The sequence below is a fragment of the Lithobates pipiens genome, unplaced genomic scaffold, assembly GCF_037356315.1.
Source record: "Lithobates pipiens isolate NorthernLeopardFrog02 unplaced genomic scaffold, aLitPip1_a1.2 Scaffold_28, whole genome shotgun sequence".
Classification (NCBI taxonomy): domain Eukaryota; kingdom Metazoa; phylum Chordata; class Amphibia; order Anura; family Ranidae; genus Lithobates; species Lithobates pipiens.
In genome coordinates this window covers 36,617,924-36,645,160 of record NW_027507789.1, presented here as the reverse complement: position 1 = coordinate 36,645,160, position 27,237 = coordinate 36,617,924, and the positions used below count along the sequence as shown (strand labels likewise).

General features: G+C 46.4%; 1 protein-coding gene across 2 annotated transcripts in view; it reads right to left on the bottom strand.

Moving 5' to 3' along the window:
* The window catches only part of SGK2 (serum/glucocorticoid regulated kinase 2), a 102,395-nt gene that overhangs the window by 50,890 nt on the left and 24,268 nt on the right, over positions 1–27,237 (bottom strand). For both annotated transcript variants that reach the window (XM_077459091.1, XM_077459092.1), the window contains exons 2-3: positions 7,231–7,326; positions 5,526–5,583 (exon numbers count right to left, since the gene is read on the bottom strand). In XM_077459091.1, the coding sequence (XP_077315217.1) occupies positions 5,526–5,583; positions 7,231–7,271 (99 nt within the window). In that variant the 5' untranslated portion in view covers positions 7,272–7,326. The remainder of the gene's footprint in view (positions 1–5,525; positions 5,584–7,230; positions 7,327–27,237) is intronic.

The following is a 27,237-nucleotide window of genomic DNA, read 5'->3' as shown; positions in this document are numbered from 1 at the left end:
ACATATATTGTGGCATTGTATATTGAAACAAAGGTTTTGTTTTGTTTTGTTTTTGTTTTGATTGGCTTTCAGTAAGTGCCTGAGAAAGGACCCTGGTATAAGTCTAATCTAATAGGGCACTCTTACACCAGGCTGTTTTCCTGCAGGCACCCTAAACAGACACCTGTTCAGAATTGACAGTAATTTGTTGGAGCAGCACCATGGTAGTTGCAGATCAAACAGAAGCAGCTTCTTTGGCTACACAGGATAGCAGGACTTAATTTTCTGACTAAAGTTCCAATTTAAGTTTTTTTTTTATTGATGTTTTGCTAAAGAATACAAGAAACTGAGTTATTTTGTTACTTGAAAAATATTGCACTTTATACCTATTATGTTCCATGCACTACTGAGCAAATATTCAAAGTTACATATTTATATGTTTTTATGTTTTACATTTTTGTAAAAAAATCACTTGTTGCATTAAACAGGTTATGTTTTAGAATATGTTGTAAAATTACTTTTTTTTTTGTTTTATACTTTGTTGACAAATTAATTTCACATTTATGAGACAGCACAAAGGATAATGAGTAGGCAGCTGCACAATTTGATCTATATCTGTGTGCGTGTAACATATATACCCACCCACCCTATGTTTAATGATATTTGATTAAAGAATAATTGGCTAGAGAAATTTATAGAAACTGTGAATTCATAGTTCATAGGATTTAAGTAAATATATGCATTCATACAGTTAATTTTTATCATTTTTATAATATTTTTCCCATTATGGGCGTGAGTGGGGCCTCATGTCTAAGTTTTGCCTAAGGCCTCAGAAAGTCTAGAGCCGCCTCTGGGCATAACTGTGTATGGCCAGCTTAAGTTTCGGTGTTATATGCTGCTGGAGCTTAAGCTTAGACAGTGGGATGATGTCACAGCTCCCCTATGTGACAGTATTGTGGCCTGGTGATTGGGGGCTCAGGCCCAAACACTGCGAAGTAGGGGAGGTCACATACTAAATACCCAGCACCTAGAAGGCCAGCTCTATTACTATGAACTCTGGAAATTAGGGTAGTCGGCAAGTAAGCATTGGTATGTATATATCTGAATGGGCAAAGTGACAGTGTCTCTGTTTGTTAAACTTCAGCTCCGGAAGGTTTACCCCCCCCCCCCTCCTGACCAGGCCATGTTTTGCGATACGGCACTGCGTTAATTTAACAGAAAATTGCACGATCGTGCGATGCTGTACCCAAATAAAATTGATGTCCTTTGTTTCCCACAAATAGAGATTTCTTTTGGCGGTATTTGATCACCTCTGCAGTTTTTTTTTTTTTTTGCGCTATAAACAAAAAAAGAGTGGCAATTTTGAAAAAAACAAACAATATTGTTTACTTTCTACTATAAAACACATCCAATAAATAAAAAAATAAAAAAATTGAATTTCTTCATCAATTTAGGCCAATATGTATTCTGCTACATATTTTTTAAGACTAATCAGAAGTCGATACGCGCGCAGAGGGCAGGAACCGAGCCTGTGACGTCACGCAGCCATGGTGGTGAGTTAGCGGACACTCTTATATTACACCCAAGCAAATGTCTGTTTTTTAACCTTGTACGTGTCCCTTTTTTAAGCGGGGGTTTTTTAATAAATTTGGGGGCGACTTGTCCAGGCGACTTCGCCGCTTGACAAGTCGCGCTCCGTTCTGTACTATGGAACCGTTCTAATAGGAGCGACTCAAGTCGCTCCGACTTAGAAAAAAGGTTCCTGTACTACTTTGGGGCGACTTCAGGCGACTTGCATTGACTTCTATACAGAAGTCGTTTTGCAAGTCGCCGCTGATCGTGTGTAGGTCGCGGTGCTGCAAGTCGTGCCACCCCTGTGTGAACCGAGCCTAAGGAGAGAAGCTTTTTGTATGAGAGATCAACCCTCAATCCATGTGTATCATATTGGGAGTAGCTAAAACTGCAAAAGGGCGGATGGTGAATAGCTGATCCACAGTGGAAGGGAGAGATCATTGAGGAGTGAAAAATAAAGAGCTATGTTTGAGTCTACCCGACTCCGTCTTGGGGTGAGCAGGTAAAATAGCTGGTGGAGGTGTGCACAATACTTATGCCCTGTACGGATTTTGGCCCAAACTTGTCTAGCATGCACACGGTCGCACAAAGTTGTCGGAAAATCCGATCGTTCTGAACGAGGTGACATAGAACACGTACGACGGGACTATAGCAGCAGCTGCGTTATAGGATTTGTTTAAAAAATATATATATATATATATATTTTTTTTTTTATATATACACGGTTAGAAATTTTATATTGCACTCAGCACTTTATTAAGGATTAGGGTGGCGCTGATTGTCATATACTCTACATATAGTAAACTATGCTTGTTATACTCAATGTGAAACCTATGGGGTTAATCTTGTGCATTGTGTATAAGAAAAGGCTGTTTGATCCTATCTTCTCTGATCTTCCCCTTCTTTTACTGTCCCCAGTCCACCTCCTGAATATACACCTTGGAAGCATTCTGCACATGTTTGGTCTGGTAAATATTGCTAACGAGTTTTTTTTTTTTTTTGGGGGGGGGGGGGTGCATATGATCAGCACAGTGCCAATAAGCACTGTCCAGACAGAAAGTCAGGGGTCATGCAGCCTCAAAGGACAGTCAGAGAAGCATGAAAGCTCCTCCTACAAGCATTAACCAGTGCTCGGCCGGACACTGATAGAAGTCACAAGACTCCTACATAATGCTTATGAGGAAAGGTATTTAGCAGTTTATATTTACTAAAATAATTGCATTTCCATGTTCTGTATACTGTGGGAAACCAGATATAGTAAATACAGGGTCCTGGATTTAGTAACACTTTAAGCCCTTGTACACACGGTCGGAGATTCAGACGGAATGTGTCCGATCGGACCGTTTTGTCGGATAATCCGACTGTGTGTGGTCTTCATCGGACTGTTGTCGGTAAAATTTTCCGACAACAAGATCCGATCGGACCTTGTCCGATCATGTGTAGAGAATTCCGATTGGACAAAGTGCCGCGCATGCTCAGATCAAATTCCTACACCAAAGCTATTGGCTACTAGCCTGAACGTAGTCCCGTCGTAATGAAATAACGCATCACGTTCTGAACGATCGGATTTTCCGACAACTTTGTCCGACTGTGTGTATGCAACAGTTTCGGACAAAATCCGACGGATTTGGTTGTCGGAATGTCCGACCATGTGTACAAGGGCTAAGTGTTATTGCAAGTTGATGAATCAAGGCTCGCGTGTCAGACACCTTCCTTACAGATTGTAAAATATGCAAAATGGAGATATTTAAGCGCATTTGAAGAACTGTTTGACAAAAAAAAAATAGCAAGTTCTACTAATACAGAGTGATAAAAGAGCCCCTCATCCCCCAGGAATGTCCTGCCAAGTCAGCTCCAGATTATAAGATTAGCGACCAACTTCGAGTCCTTGGCAGAACCGGCTGGAATTCTCACAGCAGTGCATCGGGATTCAGACTTCGTTAACCCCCCAGCACTGTGTTACATACAATCCACTGAAGACAAAGAGCAGACAGAACAAGGATTAGGAATTATTTTACATGTAGGCCTTTATGTCGTAATATGGGCCAAAGAGCAATGATTTAAAGTAAACGGTAGCAGCCAATTAACATCCACATTTCAGCAGTGTGCTGAATGACTAATGGATGCGATATTTGGTGGACGTACAGTGGATCGTACAGATGGAAAAATATATTTTGGTGATTGAAATGTTATGGGTTGCTGCATGCATGGCCATAATTTCTATTAAATAAAAGATTCAATACTTTAACTTCACATATTATAACTGTATATAAAGCCTAGTTAGAGAAGTTGCTAGTTTATAGGTGAATCTGCTCATGTTTGCTCCAACAACAATTTGACAAAACTGAAATATCTAAACTCAAGATCCAAAATGTATTAAATTGCAGCTTACTAGTCATTAGATGGGGTACCAGCATTCGTTTTCTTTTTTATAAGGCTAAAGTGGTGAGGGGGGTTAGGAACCTTTGTCAAGTTTTATTGCTGTTTGTGCTCCTGCTGGGAAGATTTGTCCTAATGACAATTGTCACGGGGAGTGACAGTGAGGGAAAATACAAAATTTTGAGTTCTCACCTTAACAGGAATAGAGCCGAAATCTTACAACAGGGACACCTGTTCTTCTAAGAGAATTTACATTACTTTGGACAGATTTTCTGTTACTTTCTGTTGTGTTAATAGGAATTAAAGAAGATTAATCATTATAACTTATATTGCACAGTTATGTCTCCATGGGAGAAAGTACATGTAGTATATTGCCTCACATTTCTAAATGTTTGCTAACCCTATACATGAGGTCTGACTTGCCTCTCTCCCCTTCTTCCGCAGCTGATCCAACAATAGCTATGAAGGAGACCACTGATTCATAAGTACAGCTTCCCTCTGCTTTCCGAGTACTGACCTCCTCCTCCTCGCTGGCCATGGCCGATCTGACAACATCTATAAAGGAGACGGCTGATTCTTACCTGGAGTTTGTTTGCTGGTGAGCACTTTCCCGAGACAAGCAATGTCAAGAGGAAGGCAGAGGGAGTAAGACATGCCAGCCTTTGCATTCCTCTTGCAGTTGCTTGTCTCGGGAAAGTGCTCACCAGCGAACAAACTCCAGCTAAAAATCAGCTGTCTCCTTTATAGAGATGTTGTCAGCTCGGCCGTGGCCAGAGAGGAGGGGGAAGGTCAGTACTCATAACAAGATTTGGAACCCTATATCCATGCATCTGCCCCTCTAATCTACATGAGGGTGCCATACGCATGGATTCCAATGGGGCTTTTTTTTTAAGCATGTGATGAGAGCCAGAGGCTCTAATAGGCTTCAAAAAAGGGTGGGCCACCCAGTTGTGTGACAATAGCACATGAATATTTGCTATTGTCACACTGATTCTCCTCCTGGCCAATCAGAAAGTGGGTCTTGAGACCCATTTCCCATTTGGTCGAAGGGAGAAGCGATCCTATTGACCTAGGGGGAGGAGGGAGGAGACTCACGGCTATCATGAAGACGCAGGGAAAGCACGACCGACCGACCACCAGCCGCCACTGGATCCATCTATAGCTGAGAATGGCAGCCCTTGATGACAGCTCACTGCACACAACACGATGATAGCACAGCACCCTTCCACAGATGGAGGCTGGGAAGCGGAGAAGACAGAGGGGGGAAGCCGCCGCCAGCGGGCACCCTCCAACATGTCAGTCCAGGGCAGCACAGGGTGAGTAAGCCAACAACCGGAGTTGTGGGTATGGGCCGTCTGCCTGCCCCCACCGACCGATGGAGCACCAGCTGCCCCTAATTTGGGTAATACTTAGAAACATGGGGCAAAGTATTCCATGTACTTTGTCCTATTCGGGGGAAAAAATAAAAAATAAACATTTTAGGAAAAATTAAAAAATAAAAGGCAAGGGTTTTAACCACCCCCTACCCTATCCAAAATGAAAAAGTTTTTGATTTTAGTATACATAGATTTTGCTTTTATAGTTCGGTCACAAACCTTTCCAAAGCTCCCCTTTCCAATCACTTTCAAGAAGTCAAAATCGGTAGGTTTAGCACTGCAAAACACAACAAGATAACGCAAAGCATTATTCCACAGAACTCTATCAATATAGAAGTCAATGCAAAGAGTAATCAAATGGGAAAAGCAGCCCAAAAAGGTAAAAGATACATTACGACTGTTGCAGGGATCTGCATTTTTCATTATACTCTGTATGCATAGGTCCGCACAGCCTATTGCACTAAGGTGTGCACCCCAAAGCAAAAACACATTTGGGTGTGTGTGCATGTGTATACAGTATATCAGTAGGGCAAAGGTTGGTGTCAGAAGGGCAGTGTACAGTGTCAGTTTTTATTTTTATTATTTTTTTACAATTTTATCTTTTTTATTTTTATTTTTTACATTTTTTTTTTCTTTGGTAAAATATCAGGGGTCTAAACAGGAGGAGTCTGCACCACACCCTGCACCCTGTGCACACTCCTATGTCTGTATGTTACTATTTATGTACGTCCAAAAAGTGAACCTTTCATCACAAGCTGATCACCTGCTCTTTTCCCATGGTTCCCGGGCTATACGGGGGGGAGGGGGGGCTTTGTGGAGAAGATACTGCAGTGAGACTGAGGCACGTCTGTGCCTCGATTTCACATGCAAACAGTGAAACTGGAAGTGATGTCACTCGTGCTTTCAAATGCAATATTTCCTGGCCAGAACAGCCAGGGCACACATCTAACCAAGCTGATCTGTGCTTGGTTAGATGGTGTGAAGGGCAGGGGAGAAACTGGGGTCTATTAGACCCCTAATGTCTCCAAAAAGAGTACCTGTCACCTGCCCAATGCTATCACATAAAAAAAAAAATGAAGGAAAAATAAAATATAAAATTATAATAAAATATATTAAAATGGCAAAAAAAAATTGCCCAACCCCCATTTGCCCCACATACCTGCGTAAACGCAAGCCCAGGGAGCTTACGTGTAAACCGCGGTTGCACCACACATTTGACATATCGCCACGAACGTCAGAGTGAGAACAATAATTCTAGCACAAGAGCTCCTAGTTAACTCTAAATTGATGAGCTGTAACAGATTTTTTTGGTGATTTTTGGGCACCATCATTTTTGGCGATATCAGGGGCGCACACAATTTTAAAACATGGAATGCTAGGGTATCAATTTACTCAATGCAACCTCATCTTTTATATTTTAACCAAAAATGGATATTATATGGCGTGGTCCATTTTATTATATTTTTTTCCAGAATATTTGCATTTAATAAAAAGTTGCACAAATATCCTGTGAAACAAAAATTTGCAACTATCACCTTTTTATTCTACAGGGCCTCTGCTTGCAGAAAATATATAATATTCTGGGGGTTTATATCATTTTTTTGCCAAAAATTAGGACATTTACATGTGTGCGACAAAGAAAAAAAATTGCTCTGGAGCCGAACTGGTTAATCCCGATAATGTCCACTCTACTATTTGGTCACTTAAAAGGGTGGAATGTGGAAATCTACAAATAGCAGACTCTCTAAATAACAGGTCAATGCAAGTCCTACTATGTATTGTAAAGAAGAAGTATATCTTTCCCAGTACACATTGCTGAATAAGTGTTCTGTCTTCTGTAAACCAGTTCTTCCACAAATCTTCTTTTTTTTCAAGTAATAGACTCTCTATAAACCCTTTTACGGGGCGTGTGCCATGCACTCACTTGGGATTGGCAGAGGGGCCCAGGTTGATTGTTGACGTCATGATGGGAATGAAGTGGAGCTTTTCACCTGTTCCTGCCTCGATGTCATCCAGTGAACTGTAAAATGAAGAACTTAGGTTGATTTCTTTGCAGTTAACCACAAACACATTAAGAAAGGAAGGGCAGAAGGTGCAATATAAAAGGACTGTACCAGTAAACAGGGGCGGTCTGACCATTCAGCCACTCGGGCACTGCCCAAGGGCCCCAGGCAACTAGGAGGCCCCATCAGGGTTGCCAGCCTCAGTAAAACCAGGGACAGTATGTAAAAATCTGTGGGTTTTTTTACATCTGTCTCTGAAATGTCCCTTACTGACATCTTTTTGGTCTAAAAATCCAGAGATTATACCTGCCCCACCTCTCCAGTACCTTCTCAGCCAATAGTCCAATATTGTCTATGGTCCCATAATCTCTGATTGCCTGGGAGCCCCATAATCTCCTATTGCCCAGGGGCCTCATGAGTTGTCAGTCCACCCCTGCCAGTAAACACATTTTTTTTAAGTTATTGTACTTTTTCAGAGCATTTCCACCAGCTCCCCAGTATAAAAAATGTTAAAGCAGAACTATTTCCATGTAAGGCCCTTACCCAGCCCCCCAGTCTCATGAAACCTGCCCGTAACCATATAACAGGACATATAACGATAACCATATAACATATTCTACAGGAACCACAACCTCAGGATGATCACATGGTGGCTGTCACATGTAAAAATGTCTAGGCGTTTAGTTATATGATTTAACCAAGGGAAGAATCACCATTTAGATTGTATGTTCTTCCCCTGCATCAGATGTAACACATCCAGCGTCAATTTAGTTGTACCCTTTAATACCCCAAGTACTGGTTTCTGCAGAGTAAGTTCATATTTTAAGTGCTTAGACTAGGCTTTCTCAACCCCTTCACTCCAGAGGTACCCCTAAAATCATTTCTGGGTCTTAGGGAAACCTTACTAAGGCCAGCTAATTGAGGGTCAGTGGGACAAATGCTTTTTACGTTGGTGGTCAGTAGAAAGAATTAAACCCTTACAATGGTGGTCAAAATGCCACTCTTACCGACAGCTATAAAGATAACTGGTGTCATGCTGCTATCTCTGACAATCAAATGATGGTACAATCAAATGATGGTCAATCCTCTGGAGGAACCCTAGAGTTCCAATGAACCCTGGTTGAGAATACCTGGCTTTTAGACATAAGGCATAGATTGCTCTTGGTTTTGTGATGGTAATGACATTCAGATCTACCAGGAGAACCTGTAGCAAAATTTAAAAAAATGTCTCAGATATAAAGCACAGGCGCATAGAGGCAACACGGCGTATGAGCTCTGAAGGAACAGCATACCATACCATAGCATGCCGTCTCTTCTGAGCCCTGTGCCATAAACAGTGACTCCCGTGCGCATGCACGAGAGTGACGTCATTGTGGCTTGTCTATTCAAAGGACAGGAGCCCATGAACCCGGATCGGCGTGAGCATTTTTCTTTTTCTTTTACAGGTCCAGCGGTGGTGTGATTGACGCCTGGGGACACTCTTTTATTTTTTATTAAAGTAACTGTCAAAAACTGTCTCTATGTTTTTATGATTTTTGACACATTGAGGGGGGGGGTGGGATCTGGGGGGCCCATTATTAAGACCCCTGCCTGCATACTCCACAACTACAGTCCAGGGTTGTGCAGAAGTGACCCTTGTCCCTACCAACATGGGGAGAAGGTGCTTTTGGGTGAGGGGGGGGGCAGAGCACACTTGCCCCAGAGCACCCACCCGCCCGCCATGTTGAGGACATGTAGCCTGGTATGGTTCAGGAAGAGGGGCACTCACTCATCCCTCCCCCTTTCCTGACCTGCCAGGCTGCTTGCTCGGATAAGGGTCTGGTATGGATTTTGTGGTGGGGGAGGAGGGCTTAAAATCCATACCAGACCTAAAGGACCGCACTGTTGTTTTTTTTTCAATACCCGGGTAATGGCAATTTCAACTGCAAGTCGATTTAAATGTGATTTGACTTGTTTTTTTTTTTTTTTTTAGAAATGTGATTTATGCATGTTTTATGCATGCTACAGAGGCACCAATTTACAGGCAGACTGACGTACAAAGAACACTACGTGACTTAGTTAACCTCCCTGGCGGTATGATTATGTCAGATTTTTGATTCTCAAACATTGTTTTGCATAGAAATTTGGCATTTTATATATTGTAGGCCTGTAATTCTTAGGAATAACACAAATCAATTAAATCTGTCCAAACAAGAGTCTAGTAGAAATCTGGGGTATGATAAAGTTTGAAACACGAAATCATAAATAATAATGCAATAAATAATTATAACAAATAATAATATAATAATAATAACATTTATCCAATAATGTAATCAAATCAACACTGATATTTTTCAGTTGCAGAATTGTTGCTGACATTACTTTCAGTGTTTGATGACAAATTTCCCCCGTGAATCGCTATCGCTCAATTCTGAAAATGTTCCAATTTACTATCGCTGTTTTCTAGCTGGTCCAAAGCTGCTTTTGATGTGTTCTGTGTTCTTCACTTTTTGAATTTGGCGCCGGGCCCCTTTCCCATGTGTCACGACGCTCACAAGGAACGGAGCCTGGCACTGTGATAGATCGAGCGGAGGACATTGCAGGATCCTGGGGACAAGGCAAGTAACTTTGCCTGGATTCTGCCATGTGATCCCCAGTGTGGCTCGGGGTTACTGCTTTTGGTAATGAAAATTCACCCTGAGCTACAGTCGGGATTACCACTGGGGAGGTTAAAGCACGTGCACATTATATACCACCTGTCTAAACTGATGCCCACTGTTTACTTTTATTTTTCCAAAAATTGGAAAAAAAAAGGTATCAAAAATCATCTTTTTTTGGAAAGGGGGGTGTCCCTGAATGTCAATTTGGAAATGCGGTCACCCTAGGGTACCTTTGGCAGGGCAGAGGCACTAATCATCATGAGGTGTCCTCCAGGCCTCCAGCCCGGCCACCAATGTCATCCTCACAGCAGGTGGGATCCGGAGGAGCAGGTAATTACACGGCTTGGTAATCTGAAAAGAATCCCGCTCTCTGCCTCGACCTTGGTGCTGCAGATTCGGACAGAGAGTGGGAGTATATTCATATTAACAAGCCTAGTAATCACCTGCTTATTAACATAATAACTTGGGCATGGGCAGCTCCCGGCCCTCAGTCCCGATCTGTAGCTCCTGCTGTGAGGATGACATTGGTGACCAGGCAGAATGCCCAGGAGAGGACACCCAGCCATAGCATTAGCATGGCCACGGTCCGGTTCAGGACTGCCACTCGACCCGGTTCAGGACGTGACCGCTGGCCTATAGCAAGGGCATTATTCAACTTTAGTCAAAGCTGCCCGGTTTGTTTTTATTCTTTAGACGCCCCTTATCTGCAAAGGTTGTTTTTTGGTAAAGGTGAACTAACCCTTTAAATTAAAAAACAGGCAATAGGCAGCACCAGTAACATATACTAAACTGGCTATCCATGGTGTCATAAACCATTACTGTATTTATGTAGACCGGATATACTGTATAAAATGAGATTATGACCCAACTGCTTTATTTTCCTAAACTCATCCTATATGATCATGCAACATTAGCTCTAAATAATGATTGTATGTGTCTATAGCCCACTCTTTTAATGAAGAATCATATCCAGACTAATGTAGTGGAACTGGTTTTCTCTCATGCGATCACTTCCATAGCAAAACACAACAGCTACATTTCCATTATGTGCCCTGACTATCAGATACATTTATAACATTTACACTGCCATGGATTATGATGAGGGCACACGGCCATAGACTAATTACACAGAAAAACATCAAACAAATGCTTTAAAAGCCTTGCTACATTTGTTACTGATAACAATGATGACATCATAGCTGTGCCCTACCTCTTCTTATTACCCATTCCTGGGAACAGAAACTTCTTGGCATTAGCTACATCATTCAGGTGCTTTTAGCCCCCGTTCACACCGGTGCCGATTTGAAAACGGTTCAGGGGCTAATGGTGTCTAGAATGTAGAGCTATGTAAAAGGCTAATTCTATATTTCTGGAATAACTGACATTGCAAATCTAAAGACTGTTGAAGCAGTAGTAAACCGCCTAAAAAAACAACAACAAAAAAACCCTGCAAGACAATGGCATAATGTGCAAGTATGCATTGCTAGCTAGCTAGCTAGCATCGTATACTAGCACATTATGAAATACCTACCTTTAAAAAAAGCCCTCCCAGTGGCTCCCAATCACCGCCGAGAAGGCTGACATTTTCCCCCGGCCTTTTTTCCCGAGAAGTGAGTGGCTGGAGCCACGATGACGTCACTCCCGTGCATGCGCACAAGAGCCCTTGGTTCCGGTAAGAAAGATCCAGCGTGGTGTGCCGGACCTTAAGAGCGCATGTGCTGCAGATTTTCGTGAACGGGAACGTTTAGGAGATACTGTATTAATTTTGCCTACAGGTAAGCCTTATTATAGGCTTACCTGTAGGTAAGAATAACAAACTGAGGTTTACAAACGCTTTATTGATTATTGACTGATCCTTTTATTGGAATAGGTGACGGTTATGCCTAGTACACACAGTGAGCATATGGGACTAAAAAAAAAAGCATTTGGAGTGATTGTCCAATGATCTATTCATAAGTACACGTCAAAGTATCCAGGACAAACACGAATAAGAGGAGCTCCAGGGAGAGTGAAGTTCTACAGCACGGTCGGATAACTCTGGTATCTCCAAGAATCACGCTCCCACGCACCCCCTGGGGCGCGCACACGGGACTGTCCATGCTCGTCGAGTTTATGGGACCCAGCGCATCACAGATCACTCTCAAGGGCCAATGACAGCGGCCCTTCACCAAGTGATCCCTCCTTTCAATGATGGAACGATCAGTTGACAACAAACCAGAGCCTGTCCGGTTCAGCTCCTCACCTCTCCTTACACCAATCCGTACAGAGTGCGAGGAGAGGAGGGAGCCGGTGCAGCAGCGCTGTGGGCTGGATCTGAAGTTCCCACAGCGCTGATTTGTGCCCATCCATGGTTCATCCATCCACCCTCATTCTTGCTGATCCATGGCTCATCCATCCCCATTCATGGCTCATGCATCCAAATCTATGGCTCATCTATCCCCATCCATGGCTCATCCATCCCCATCCATGGCTCATCCATCCCCATCCGTGCCACATCAGTGTTTATCCATGCCACATCAGTGCTCATCTGTGCTACATCCATGCCACATCAGTGCTCATCTGTGCCACATCAGTGCTCATCTGTGCCACATCCACGCCACATCAGTGCTCATCTGTGCCACATCCATGCTACATCAGTGCTCATCCGTGCCACATCATTACTCATCCGTGCCACATCAGTGCTCATCCGTGTCACATCCATGCCACATCAATGCTCATCTGTGCCACATCCATGCCACATCAGTACTCATCCGTGCCACATCAGTGCTCATCCATGCCACATCAATGATCATCCGTGCCACATCCATGCCACATCGGTGCTCATCCGTGCCACATCAGAACTCATCCGTGCCACATCAGTGCTCATCCATACCACATCCATACCACATCTGGGCCACATCAATGCTTATCCATGCCTATCAGTACTCACCCGTGCCACATCTGTGCTCATCCATAACACATAAGTACTCATCCATGCCACATCCTTGCTACATCAGTGCTCATCCGTGCCACTACAGTGCCTATCAGTGCCACATCAGTGCCTCACAAAAGTGTAAGAGGTAGTCAAATTAGATTTTAAATATATGTCCCTAGAACACTTGTCGGTGCTCCCTGCATGTTGGGCCTCTGTATGTGGCCTGGCTGTGGAAAACTCTCACACATGTGGTATTGATATACTCAGGAGGAGTAGCAGAATATATTTTGGGGTGTCACTTTTGCTATGTACATGCTATGTGTCAGAAATATCTTGTAAATGGACAAATTTGTGTAAAAAAAAAAAAAGAATTTTCATTTTCTTTCCACATTTTCCAAAAACTTGTTGAAAAAAATGACTTATTATGCCTCATAGAAAATACATTGGGGTGTTTACTCTCCAAAATTGGGTTATTTATTGGGTGTTTCCATTGTCCTGGTGTTCCTTCCACTATAAGTGGCTAGAACACTTCACAGTCTCCCTCTACATCATTGTCTTCAGCCTACTTTTCACATCCTCACCCCATTACATTGCAGTGCCCCTTTAAACATCATAGCACCCCTTTATAACACATCACAGTGCCCCTTCACAACACAGTGCCCCTTAACAGTGCCTCTTCGCAAAACACAGTGCCCCTTCACAATACAGTGCCCCTTCACAACACAGTGCCCCTTCAGAGCATAGTGCCCCTTAACAACACAGTGCCCCTTAACAGTGCCTTTTCACAAAACAGCACCCCTTCAAAACACAGTTCCCCTTAACAGTGCCTCTTCACAACACAGGGCCCCTTTTAGACCCCTTTCACACTGGAGCCACAGGAGCACTCGCAGTAAAGCGCCGCTCGTTTTAGCAGCGCTTTACTGCTGTTTATGCATCACTTTTGCACCACTTTTCGGCCACTAGCAGGACACGTTTAACCCCAAAGAAGAGGTTAAAAACTCTAGTGTTGCAGCGCTTCCAAACCGCTTTTCAGGCGCAGTGGGCAGAGGCGTTTTGGGAGCGTTGTATACAGTATACCCGCCCCAAAGATGCTGCTTGCAGGACTTTTCCGGATGCTCCCCAAGTGCACCGCCCGGGTGTGAAAGCACCCATTACAGAGAATGGGAGGCAGTTTTCAGGCACTATTTCTAGCGCTAAAATGCCTGATAAACTACCTCAGTGTGAAAGGGGTCTTAATGCAAATTTCCCCCGCACAGTGCTACAGTACCTTTGGCAGGACAGAGGCACTAATTATCCTGGGGTCCTCTCCCGAGTCTCTGGCTACCGATGTCATCCTTACAGTGGGTGGAAGCAGGAGAAGCTGCATATGGGGATGGAGGGCGGGAGCTGCCCGAGTTTTTTATGTTAGCTGGGTGATTACCTGGGTTGTTAATATGAAAAGACTCCAACCCTCTGTCCTGATCTGCAGCACCTCCTGCCCACTGTAAGGATGACATTGGTGGCTGGGTAAGAGATCTGAGAGAGATACCCAGCTGTGGCAGTGGGTCATCATGGGTCACTAAATGGCGGACCGGGGTCCATACCTAGTGACAGTCCTGTCCAGACTGCGGTCTGCTATTTATGTGGAGGGATCCTATAGAAAGCCTTTATGACTTTACTCTAAAAAAATAGGAAAAATAAGTTTGTTTCTGCCTACGAAAGAAACTATAAAGTAAATTTGTTTCATCTTGTATCATATGTGATAACCATGCTTTTTCAATTCACTGTGTGCAGAGGTAAGGTAGAATAAAAATCAACTTGCTTTAATTTATTTGCTCTTAAGTATTCTTGGAGTGGGTCAATGGGGTCAAATGCCTTAAGGGCATGCTCACTTTCTGATTTGATCCCATTTGTCGGAAGACATAAAGCTGAGATGAACAAAATTCAGGGTTCCCATCACCCATCTAGCGGCTTCCATCACCTATCCATCTATAGACCTTTTTTTCAGAAACCTTGGGTTCCTGGACATGTCCAAGGAATATAAGTTTCTCAGCTTCCCGCCCTTAGCCGATCAAAGAGGCCACATCTGATGAGGCCAAGGCAGCTGGGCAAATGATGTGCAGCTAGGTGTAAGGCCCTCCACTGTCAGAACAGGTGTGCGGGCAGCCAAATCTGAGCCTAATCGCATGCACCTTCTCCAAGAGCCCCAGCTACTGTAGGAAGCCCCCCTCCGATTGTTACCAGAATACTCTAGTTCCAGTAGGGTGGTGCTCCCTTATTGGGCCCTCCCCCCAACTATTCACTTGTGTTACCAAAGCTACTCTGGACTTCACACATGATGTTGACAAGACAGACAGACAGATCATCCATGTGCATATTCTTTAACTGCTATTAAGTATATATAGCCAGCTATGGGAAATAAGAACAAACTGCTATTAATTATCATTATTGCTATCTTTACTCCTCATAGCACCACCACCCACTTGCTCCTTCTCCACCCTGTGCATCTGCCAGGACCCCCAGTATAATCCCTGTGTAAGCTCTGTGTAGGCCAGAATTTATACAGATCACCTCGAACCTAGAAGTACTGTGTATTTCAGAGGCCTCCAACAAACAAATGGAGTGGTGGGCAAGCACAGTGCAGGTATTCGTGAGAGGTCGATGTGTTTTTAAGGAAACCTGTCACTTTTGACCTTAAGGCTGGGTTCACTTGGAGCAGATCCAATGGACGGACTCACTGTACAATGACGGACCTGTCAGACCCTCGCTGTTCTCTATGGGGAGATCGGATGAAAACGGACAGCCTGTCCATTCTCATCTGATCCGCTGGAAGAATGGTGAACATATTGACTGTTAATTTAAGCAAAATTCTTCCCATACAATTAAATTTACATTGAGGGCCCGTTAACACAAAAGTAATTAATTGCGTCATGCAAAAACATACAAAATAACTCAACACGCAGCCATTAATTTCTAAACCTCTGGCAACAAAAGTGAGTACACCCCTAAGTGAAAATGTCAAAATTGGGCCCAATTAGCCATTTTCCCTCCCCGGTGTAATGTGACTCATTAGGCCGCGTACACACGGGCGGACTGTTCGCCCAACCTTGTTCGGCAAACAGTTTCATCAAACAGTCCGCTCAAAATTTGCATGAGCGGACTTGCCCACACACGAGCGGACTGTTTGACGAACAAGGTTGGGCAAACAGTTCGCTCAACTTTTGAAATGAACGGACTCGCCCACGTAAGGCGGAGGCAAATCCGCCCATTTCGAGCGCGTGTACAGGTAGGCGGGGCCCGCGAAGGAGACGTCGCGGGCTCCGCCGCCTGGAATGGGCTTAAAGGGGAACCCCAACGCCAAAAAAAATCGGCGTGGGGGTTCCCCCCAAGTCCACACCAGACCCTTGTCCGAGCACGCTACCCGGCCGGCCAGGAAAGGGGGGCGAGCGAGCGCGCCCCCCCTCCTGAGCCGTACCAGGCCGCGTGCCCTCAACATGGGGGGTGCCTTGGGGAAGGGGGGGCCGCGCGGCCCCCCCACCCCAAAGCACCTTGTCCCCATGTTGATGAGGACAAGGGCCTCTTCCCGACAACCCTGGCCGTTGGTTGTCGGGGTCTGCGGGCGGGGGGCTTATCGGAATCCGGGAGCCCCCTTTAAGAAGGGGGCCCCCGGATACCGGCCCCCCACCCTATGTGAATGAGTATGGGGTACAATGTACCCCTACCCATTCACCTGTGAACTAAAGTACAATAAAAAACAACACAGAGAAAAAATATTTTATTGCACAGCTCCGGGGGTCTTCCGTCTTCGGGGGTCTTCTCGCCGGACTCCTCCGCTATGTGTGTGTAGCTCTTTTGCTAGCGGAGGAGTCCGGCTTTCTTCCTCCCCGCCGCCGGCCTCTTCTCCCGACTTCGGGGGTCTTGTCCCCCTCTTCGGTTCTTCTGCCGGGCCACCGCGCCTGGTCCGGTGGCCCGGTCTTCTGTCGCCGTCTTCCGTTCTTCTGTCGCCGCCTTCGGTTCTTCTGCCGGGCCACCGCGCCTTCTTGTAGCTCTTTTACAGGCGGTGGCGCCGCCTTCCGTTCTTGTTCTTCTTCTTCTCCTGGAGATGTTGACTCGACGAGCTCTCCGGCCGGAATGCCAGGGACACGCTCCGCTGCCACTTATATAGTGACAATGGGGCGGTGTCACATGGTATATGTCACATGGGTTGGTCACATGGGTTGATGTCACATGGGGACTATGACATCGTAAGGGGGCGGGGTCACCATGTGACCAACCCATGTGACATATACCATGTGACACCGCCCCATTGTCACTATATAAGTGACCGCACAGCGCGGCTCTGGCATTCCGGCCGGAGAGCTCGTCGAGTCAACATCTCCAGGAGAAGAAGAAGAACAAGAACGGAAGGCGGCGGCGGCGACAGAAGACCGGGCCACCGCCTGTAAAAGAGCTACAAGAAGGCGCGGTGGCCCGGCAGAAGAACCGAAGGCGGCGACAGAAGAACGGAAGACGGCGACAGAAGACCGGGCCACCGGACCAGGCGCGGTGGCCCGGCAGAAGAACCGAAGAGGGGGACAAGACCCCCGAAGTCGGGAGAAGAGGCCGGCGGCGGGGAGGAAGAAAGCCGGACTCCTCCGCTAGCAAAAGAGCTACACACACATAGCGGAGGAGTCCGGCGAGAAGACCCCCGAAGACGGAAGACCCCCGGAGCTGTGCAATAAAATATTTTTTCTCTGTGTTGTGTTTTTTATTGTACTTTAGTTCACAGGTGAATGGGTAGGGGTACATTGTACCCCATACTCATTCACATAGGGTGGGGGGCCGGTATCCGGGGGCCCCCTTCTTAAAGGGGGCTCCCGGATTCCGATAAGCCCCCCGCCCGCAGACCCCGACAACCAACGGCCAGGGTTGTCGGGAAGAGGCCCTTGTCCTCATCAACATGGGGACAAGGTGCTTTGGGGTGGGGGGGCCGCGCGGCCCCCCCTTCCCCAAGGCACCCCCCATGTTGAGGGCACGCGGCCTGGTACGGCTCAGGAGGGGGGGCGCGCTCGCTCGCCCCCCTTTCCTGGCCGGCCGGGTAGCGTGCTCGGACAAGGGTCTGGTGTGGACTTGGGGGGAACCCCCACGCCGATTTTTTTCGGCGTTGGGGTTCCCCTTTAAGCCCATTCCAGGCGGCGGAGCCCGCGACGTCTCCTTCGCGGGCCCCGCCTACCTGTACACGCGCTCGAAATGGGCGGACTTTCCGAGCGGGAACAGTCCGCTCATTTCGAAAGTACAGCGGACAAGCCCACACACGGGCGGACTGTTCGCTCAAACACAGTTTCAGCGGACAGTTTTTCGGAATTTCCGAAAGACTTTGTCCGTCCAACTGTCCGCTGAAACTGTCCGCTGAAAGCCCACACACGAGCGGACTGTCCGCCCAAACACTGTTCAGCGGACAAGGTTGGGCGAACAGTCCGCCCGTGTGTACGCGGCCTTAGTGTTACAAGGTCTCAGGTGTCAATGGGGAGTAGGTGTGGTAAATTTGGTGTTATCGCTTTTACTCTCTCATACTGGTCACTGGAAGTTCAATATGGCACCTTACGGCAAAGAACTGAGAATCTGAGGATTCTTTTTTTGAAAAAAAAGAATAGTTGCTCTACATAAAGATGGCCTAGGCCAGTGATGGCTAACCTTGGCCCTCCAGATGTTTTGAAACTAAATTTTCCATGATGGGAAATGTAGTTGCAAAACATCTGGGGTGCCAAGGTTTCCCATCACTGGCCTAGGCTATAAGAAGATTGCCAAGGTCCTGAAATTAAGCTGCAGCATAGTGGCCGAGACCATACAGCAGTTTAACCAGACAGGTTCCACTCAGAAGAAGTGCACGTGCTCAGCATCATATCCAGAGGTTGTCTTTGGAAAATAGACGTATGAGTGCTACCAGCATTGCTTGCAGAAATTGAAGGGGTGGGGGGTCAGCCTGTCAGTGCTCAGACCATACGCCGCACACTGCATCAAATTAGTCTGCATGGCTGTTGTCCCAGAAGAAAGCCTCCTCTAAAGATGATGCACAAGAAAGCCTGCAAACAGTTTGCTGAAGACAGGCAGACTAAGGACATGGATACTGGAACCATGTCCTGTTTTGTGATGAGACCAAGATAAATTTATTTGGTTCAGATGGTGACAAGCGTGTGTGGTGGCAACCAGGTGAAGATTACAAAGGCAAGTGTGTCTTGCCTACAGTCAAGCATGGTGGTGGGAGTGTCATGGTCTGGGTCTGCATGAGTGCTGCCTTCACTGGGGAGCTACAGTTCATTGAGGGAACCATGAATGCCAACATGTACTGTGACATACTGAAGCAGAGCACGATCCCCTCCCTTCAGAGACTGGGCCGCAGGGCAGTATTCCAACATGATAACGACCCCAAACACACCTCCAAGATGACCACTGCCTTGCTAAAGAAGCTGGGGGTAAGGGCCGGTTCACACAGGGGGCGACACGAGGCGACACGACTTGCCGTGCCGCGATCTGACAAGTCGCCCCCGTTCTGTACAATGGAACCGTTCTGAGAGGAGCGACTCGAGTCGCTCCGACTCAGAAAAAAGGTTCCTGTACTACTTTTGGGCGACTTGCATTGACTTCTATACAGAAGTCATTTGCAAGTCGCCGCTGAGGTCGCGGCAGGTCGCGGCGAGGCAAGTCGGTGTCGCCTCGCATCGCCCCCTGTGTGAACCGGCCCTAAAGGTGATGGACTGGCCAAGCATATCCCCAGACCTAAACCCTATTGAGCATCTGTGGGGCATCCTCGACGGAAGGTGGAGGAGCGCAAGGCCTCTAACATCCACCAGCTCCGGGATGTCGTCATAGAGGAGTGGAAGAGGACTCCGGTGGACTAGGACAGTGGCAACCTGTGAAGCTCTGGTGAATTCCATGCCCAAGAGGGTTAAGGCAGTGCTGGAAAATAATGGTGGCCACACAAAATATTGACACTTTGGGCCCAATTTGGACTAGTTTACTTAAGGGTGTACTCACTTTTGTTGCCAGTGGTTTAGACATAAATGGCTGTGTGATGAGTTTTTTTGAGGCGTGTATTTGTACAGCAAATTTAAACTGTTATACAAGCTGTACACTCACTACTTTACATTGTAGCAAAGTGTCATTTCTTCAGTGTTGTTACATAAAAAGATATAATAAAATGTTTGCAAAAATGTGAGGGGTGTACTCACTTTTGTGAGATACTGTATATACACATATGCGATTCTGCACTTCTGCCTAGGGGAAACGCGCAGAAGCCAATCACTGTATTAGTGTCACTGGTTCCAACAAAGTGTCAGTTAGTGTATGATTGTCTGCCATAATATTGTAGTCCCACTATAAGTCGCTGATCGCCGCCATTACTAGTATAAAAAGAAAAAAAATCCAGTATAGATACCATAGTTTGTAAACGATATAACTTTTTGCGCAAAGCAATCAATATACGCTTATTGGGATTTGGCATCTGCTATCCCTGATTCTTAAAGGGGACATACAGGTACACCCATTTGCCCCCTGCTGCCATTGTGCCGATGCATATCAGCATGCGGCGGTCAGCAACTGCTTAAAGTGGATGTAAACTCAATTCATTAAATTTGAGCTGGGCACATATATCTGCAGTGTTTTCTTATCACTCTTCAAAGCACTAAGTCCAGTGGGTTTCTCCTGCTCTGTTCTTCTGTTATCAGCCTGCTAAAGCCTGACAATTTCTCTGACACGTGATAAAACCAGCCTGGAATTTGTGTCAGGGAGGGTGCTATAAATAGATTAGCAGAGAGCTGTTCTACTCACAGGACAGTTCTCAAAGTCTCTGCATATCTGGAGGGAGGTGTGTGCCTTTCCTCCAATCAGCTGTCTCCCAGTGTAATCCAACACTACACTGCTACTGCTGAATGAGGAAGTGAAAATTCTAAGACTAATGCCACGTACACAGGATCAGACTATCCGGTGGACTTAGTCTGGCGGTCAAACCGCCGGAAAGTCCGCCGGACTTTCCGAACGAGCGGACCTGCCCACACACAACCGGACTATGGCGGCTGTCTGCCGTACTTTTGAAATTAACGGACTTGCCCACACAGGGAGGAAAGTCCGTTCATTTTGAACACGCCCCAAGTAGCCGGGACTAGCGAAGAAAGTCAATGTTGCCGCCTTCGGTGGCGAGATTGACACGTCGCTGATCCCTTCACCTGGTATGGACTTAAAGGGGAAGCCCTACCATGAAAAAACGGCGTGGAGTTCCCCCCCTAGGTCCATACGAGCACGCTACCCGGCCAGTCAGGAAAGGGGGTGGGGACGAGTGTGCTCCCCCCTCCTGAGCCGTACCAGGCCGCGTGCCCTCAACATGGGGGGGTGCTTTGGGGAAGGGGGAGCCGCGTGGCCCCCCCACCCCAAAGCACCTTGTCCCCATGTTGATGAGGACAAGGGCCTCTTCCCAACAACCCTGGCCATTGGTTGTCGGAGTCTGCGGGCGGGGGGCTTATCAGAATCTGGGAGCCCCCTTTAATAAGGGTCCCCAGATACCGGCCCCTACCCATTCACCTGGTAAAAAAAATGTAAAAAAAAAAAAAACAACACACAAGGGTTTAAAATAATTTATTGCACAGCTCCGGCGCCTTCTTCCAGCTCTTTTACAAGCGGTGGCCCGGTCTCCTATCGCCGCCGCCGCCACCTTCTCTTCTTCTTGTTCTTCTTCCTTGAGATGTTGACTCGACACTCTCTGGCCGCAATGACAGGTAAGCGGTGTGCGGCGACTTATATAGGGACATCGCCGGGTGATGTCCCCGCCCCTTATGATGTCACAGTCCCAGAAGATGTCAAGGAACAAGAACAAGAAGAACAAGAAGAACAAGAAGAAGAGAAGGCGGCACCGTGGCGATAGAAGACGGGCCACCGTTTGTAAAAGAGCTGGAAGAAGGCGCGGGGGCCTGGCAAGAAGAACCGAAGAGTTGGACAAGACCCCCGAAGTCGGAAGAAGAGGCGGCGCCGACAGAAGACCGGGCCACCGCTAGTAAAAGAGCTAAAGGAAGAAAGCGGAGGCCCGGGGGACAAGACCCCCGAAGAGGGGGACAAGTCCCCCGAAGTCAGAAGAAGACCCCCGGGCGGCGACGAAGAAGAAAGCCGGGCTCATCCGCTAGTAAAAGAGCTAGCAGAAGATAGCGGAGGAGTCCAGCGAGAAGACCCTGCAAGATGGAAGAAGACCCCCGGAGCTGTGCAATAAATTATTTTAAACCCTTGTCTGTTGTGTTTTATTTACATTTTTTTTTACAGGTGAATGGGTATGGGGTACATTGTACCCCATACTCATTCACATAGGGTGGGGGGCCGGTATCTGGGGGACCCCTTATTAAAGGTGGCGACATTGACTTTCTTTGCTAGTCCCGGCTACCTGGAGCCGCGTTTAAAATGAACGGACTTTACTCCGTGTGCAGGAAAGTCCGTTCATTTCAAAAGTCCGGCAGACTCGCAGTCCAGCGGACAATTTTTGAGTCAAAACTAATTTCTAAGTCCGCCGGACTTTTGGGAAAAAGGCGGATTCTGGTCCCCCTGACCAAGTCCGCCGGATAATTTGATCGTGTGTACGCGCCATAAGAGCACTTTCTAAACATCTCTATGTATCATCTGAGGCTGTTCACTTCAGTGGGTATATGTGAGGGGTTACATACACGTTTAACCCTTTCCTATGCTATCAAAAACGTAAAAATATTTTTTTTGGCTGCCGTTACACATAAAATGTGTACCTGTTCCAACCTACATACATACCTGGGGATTGCCTGTAGTCATATTTTATAAAAATTCAAAGGCACATTGCAAACAAAAAAAAGCATTTTTTGGAATAAGCTTTTAAAATATTAGATTTTTCTATGCCTTTTCTGCAAATTTTTTACTTGGTGACAAGGTCCCTCCAACATCATCCTGCAACCAAAAAAGACCTCCAGAGTGTCTACAACTATGGAAAATCAAGTAATTTCAGATGTGATATCCAGAAAAGGAAATTATGGGTTTGCATAGCCATTTGCCCCGTGAAAGTGCATGTACATGGTTCTGTGCGACTGGGGCAAAAAATAATTTTAATACCCATGTGCTGGTCGAATGTAAATCATTGTTGAAAAAAGTTTCCTATAATACTTAGCTCCATCTAGTGGCCAAATGCAGTATTTTCCATTTAAAATCAACGATTTACATTCAAACAGCATAGGTTATAGCCTCATAACATTCATTTTTGCCCCATTTGCACAGAACGAATGTACATGCACCTTCATTAGGGTGTGAATTGTATATAATTCAGCTCTTAACAGTCACATTATAGGACACATGCAACCCTTCAAGAGACTTTTAAATTGGAAACCTCTATTTATAAAGGTATAGGGGACTTTACACCTGAATGTGTAAAACGTCTTTATTACCTTTTCATTTGACTTTCAAAAATTCTAAAAATAAAAAAGTACTAAAACTGATGATTGAAACAAGTTTATCAAGTCTTCACGTGCTTTGAAAACAATAAAAAAGGGATTGTTTTGGAAACATTGTAAACCGATTATTAAGATAAGGCTCAGTACACCTTGTATTCTCTTCCTGTAAAATCAGGCTGCTATTCTTCTGCTGGGAAAGACTAAACACAGCTCTACTATTCAGATTGGTTGGGTATAGACATTGCTGTTTGGATCATTGCAGGCAGTGGCGGCCCGTCCATAGGGAGCACATGGGCGCCACCCCCCCTACAGGCAGTCACAAAAAGAGCACTGTGTTCGGACGCCGGACACAGTGCACTTATGGGAAGTGCCACATAGCGCTTAATTTGCGGTCATTTATCCCACCTTGCGGCGCTTTCCGAAGTGCCAAGTAGCTTCTGCCCGGCGCTTTTAGTATCTATTACTATGGCCGGGCGGTTTGATTGACATCCGAGTTTGATGTCACTTCCTGTTTTCTCTCTCCCATTGCGCCCGGGAGAGAGGAAACAGGAAGTATGAGGAACGGAATCGCCAATGCCAGCAGATGGAGACATTGCAGGAGAGCACACCACAGCAAGGTAAGTACACAGGCTGGACACAGGGACACAGGCTGGCTGCATTTCATGGGACACAGGCTGGACACAGGGACACAGGCTGGTGCATTTCATGGGTCACAGGGCCACAGGCTGGCTGTGTTTCATGGGACACAAGCTGGACACAGGCTGGCTGCATTTCATGTGACACAGACTGGACACAGGCTGGCTGCATTTGGTGGGACACAGGCTGGACACAGGGACATAGGCTGGCTGCATTTCATGGGACACAGGCTGGACACAGGGACACATGCTGGCTGCATTTCATGGGACACAGGCTGGACACAGGGACACATGCTGGCTGCATTTCATGGGACACAGGCTGGACACAGGGACACAGGCTGGCTGCATTTCATGGGACACAGGCTGGACACAGGGACACAGGCTGGCTGCATTTCATGGGACATAGGCTGGACACAGGCTGGCTGCATTTCATGGGACACAGGCTGGACACAGGCTGGCTGCATTTCATGGGACACAGGCTGGACATAGGCTGGCTGCATTTCATGTGACATAGGCTGGACATAGGCTGGCTGCATTTGGTGGGACACAGGGACACAGGCTGGCTGCATTTGGTGGGACAGAGGCTGGACACAGGGACATAGGCTGGCTGCATTTCATGGGAAACAGGCTGGCTGCATTATATGTGACACAGGCTGGCTGCATTTCATGTGACACAGGCTGGACACAGGGACACAGGCTGGCTGCATTTCATGGGACAGAGGCTGGACACAGGGACACAGGCTGGCTGCATTTCATGTGACGCAGGCTGGACACAGGGACACAGGCTGGCTGCATTTCATGTGTTGCAGGCTGGACACAGGCTGGCTGCATTTCATGGGGCACAGGCTGGCTGCATTTCATGGGACACAGGCTGGACACAGGGACACAGGCTGGCTGCATTTGATGTGACACAAGCTGGCTGCATTTCATGTAATGCAGGCTGGACACAGGCTGGCTGCATTTCATGGGACACAGGCTGGACACAGGGACACAGGCTGGACACAGGGACACAGGCTGGCTGCATTTGATGTGACACAAGCTGGCTGCATTTGATGTGACACAAGCTGGCTGCATTTAATGTGACACAAGCTGGCTGCATTTGATGTGATACAAGCTGGCTGCATTTAATGTGACACAAGCTGGCTGCATTTGATGTGACACAAGCTGGCTGCATTTAATGTGACACAAGCTGGCTGCATTTGATGTAACACAGGCTGCATTTTATGTGAAACAAACTGCATTGATGTGACACAGGCTGCATGTAAGGAGGGACTCCGCTGGGGGGCACCGAATGGCATCTGGTGGCAGGCGACTTGGCTAGTGACACGCTCAGGGCTCCCACTGATTCTGCATTATGGTGAGTTGAACGATTTCATTTTATATTACAATGTAATAATAGAAATAATGCGTATCAATCATCCTGACACCACAACAACCATGGTGGCGGGATGATTGAAGTGCTAACACCAGGTGTTTGGAGTATCTTTATCTGCTGATTGTTAAACTTTCTAGAACACACATATTTCTATTGTTATGTAGGATCTGGGCCTACTGTCCCTCCCTCCATCCCTCCCTCTCCCTCCATCCCTCGTTCATCTCAGACACTAACCACACCACCTCAGAGCCATGACCACTATTTCACTGAAACCATGCCCATTTTCACCAAGTGGGAGGGGTAAAAAAGGAAGGACGGGGTCAATGAGGTGGTCCCATAGAAATCTATGCTGAAGCCTGTGTCCGGATCTCAGAGAAAGGGGGTATTTAAAGTGATGTTCCGGGAAAAAAAAAAAAGAAAAGCTAGCAGCTACACATACTGCAGCTGCTGGCTTTTAATAAATGGACACTTACCTGTCCTGTAGTCCCTCGATATCGGCACCGCAGCTGATGTTTCCATCAGCTGTCGGGTGCTGCCACCGTCATTGCAGGTAAGGGAACCCGGCAGTGTAGCCTTTTCGGCTTCACGCTGGGAACCCTACTGCACATGCGTGATGCCCCGCTCCTCTCTCCTATTAGCCCAGAGGCCGAGGGAGGAGGAGGAGGGAGCCCCACTGTGACTTTACGGCAACATCACGCCACAACCGAACTCTCGGAAGTGGGAAAGAATACCTGTCAAAGACAGGTATCCTGTCCCCCCTCCCCCGAAAGGTAGCAATTGTGACACTGGAGGGGGGGGGGATCCGATGAGCGGAAGTTCAACTTTAGGGTGGAACTCAGCTTTAAGGTCTAGAAAAGGGTACAAAGGAGATGGGGAATGCCATCTTTAAGGCAGGGCAAAAGGTGCAGCTACCCTGGGCCCCATCATTGTTATGGGGCCCAAAGCAGATGCCTCATACTTGCCAACTATCCCAGTTTAAATTCCCTTGTCCCTCGAATTTTTAGTCCCATGTTGTCTCCCGATATCTCACTAATCCCAGGAGTCCTAGTATACCTGGGAGTTTTCTGTCTATTGATGGATCCCCTCACCACCCCAGTCCATGGTGGGAAGACAGTGAGGAGATGATGTGCTATAACCTTTAGCAACCAATCAGTGAGCAGTAATGATGTGCAGTAACCTCTAGCATCCGATTAGTGACTGGTAAGGATGTCCAGCAACCTGTATAGTAATCTCTAGCAGCCAGTCAACAAGCTGAAGTCATGTGCTGTAACCCCTAGCAAATAATCCGTGAGCCACTATGTGTGCTGTAACCTGTAGCAGCCAGTCAGTGAGCGATAATGATACACTGTAACTTCTGGAAACCAATCGCAATTGCTGCCTGATCTGATTCAGTAAACTGATTTTGCTATTTATTGTCTGTCTCAGAGCAGACAATCTAATTTTAAAAGATCTGGGAGCTCATCCTATCACCCCAAAAATCATGCACCATTTTTTTTAACAGTGAATTGCAACACATTGGCCACTATTGTGCAGTGCATTTGACCGCAACACTATGCACAACATACACAGTTCAGTGGTCATAGGAAATCTCTGGAACCATCCCTTTGGAATGATGTTTAGGTCCTAGTATAGTATAGTATAGGCTGAAGCAATGGACTGTTATAGCTGCAAATAGGGAGGGGGTGAGAATGGCAACCCCATATTAATGCCCATGGCTTTGAAATGGAATGTCCAACAAACTCATATCAGTTTGTTTGATGGTCAAGCTTCTGCCAATTTTTGGCCATATGGTGCCCCTGGCTTTCTTGCAGATCTTCTAACTTTAACCACTTGCTGACCACAATACATATATATATATATATATATATATATATATATATATATATATATATATATATATATATATATATATATATATATAAAAACACATGAATATGCATTGATCTAAACCATTCCATTGTA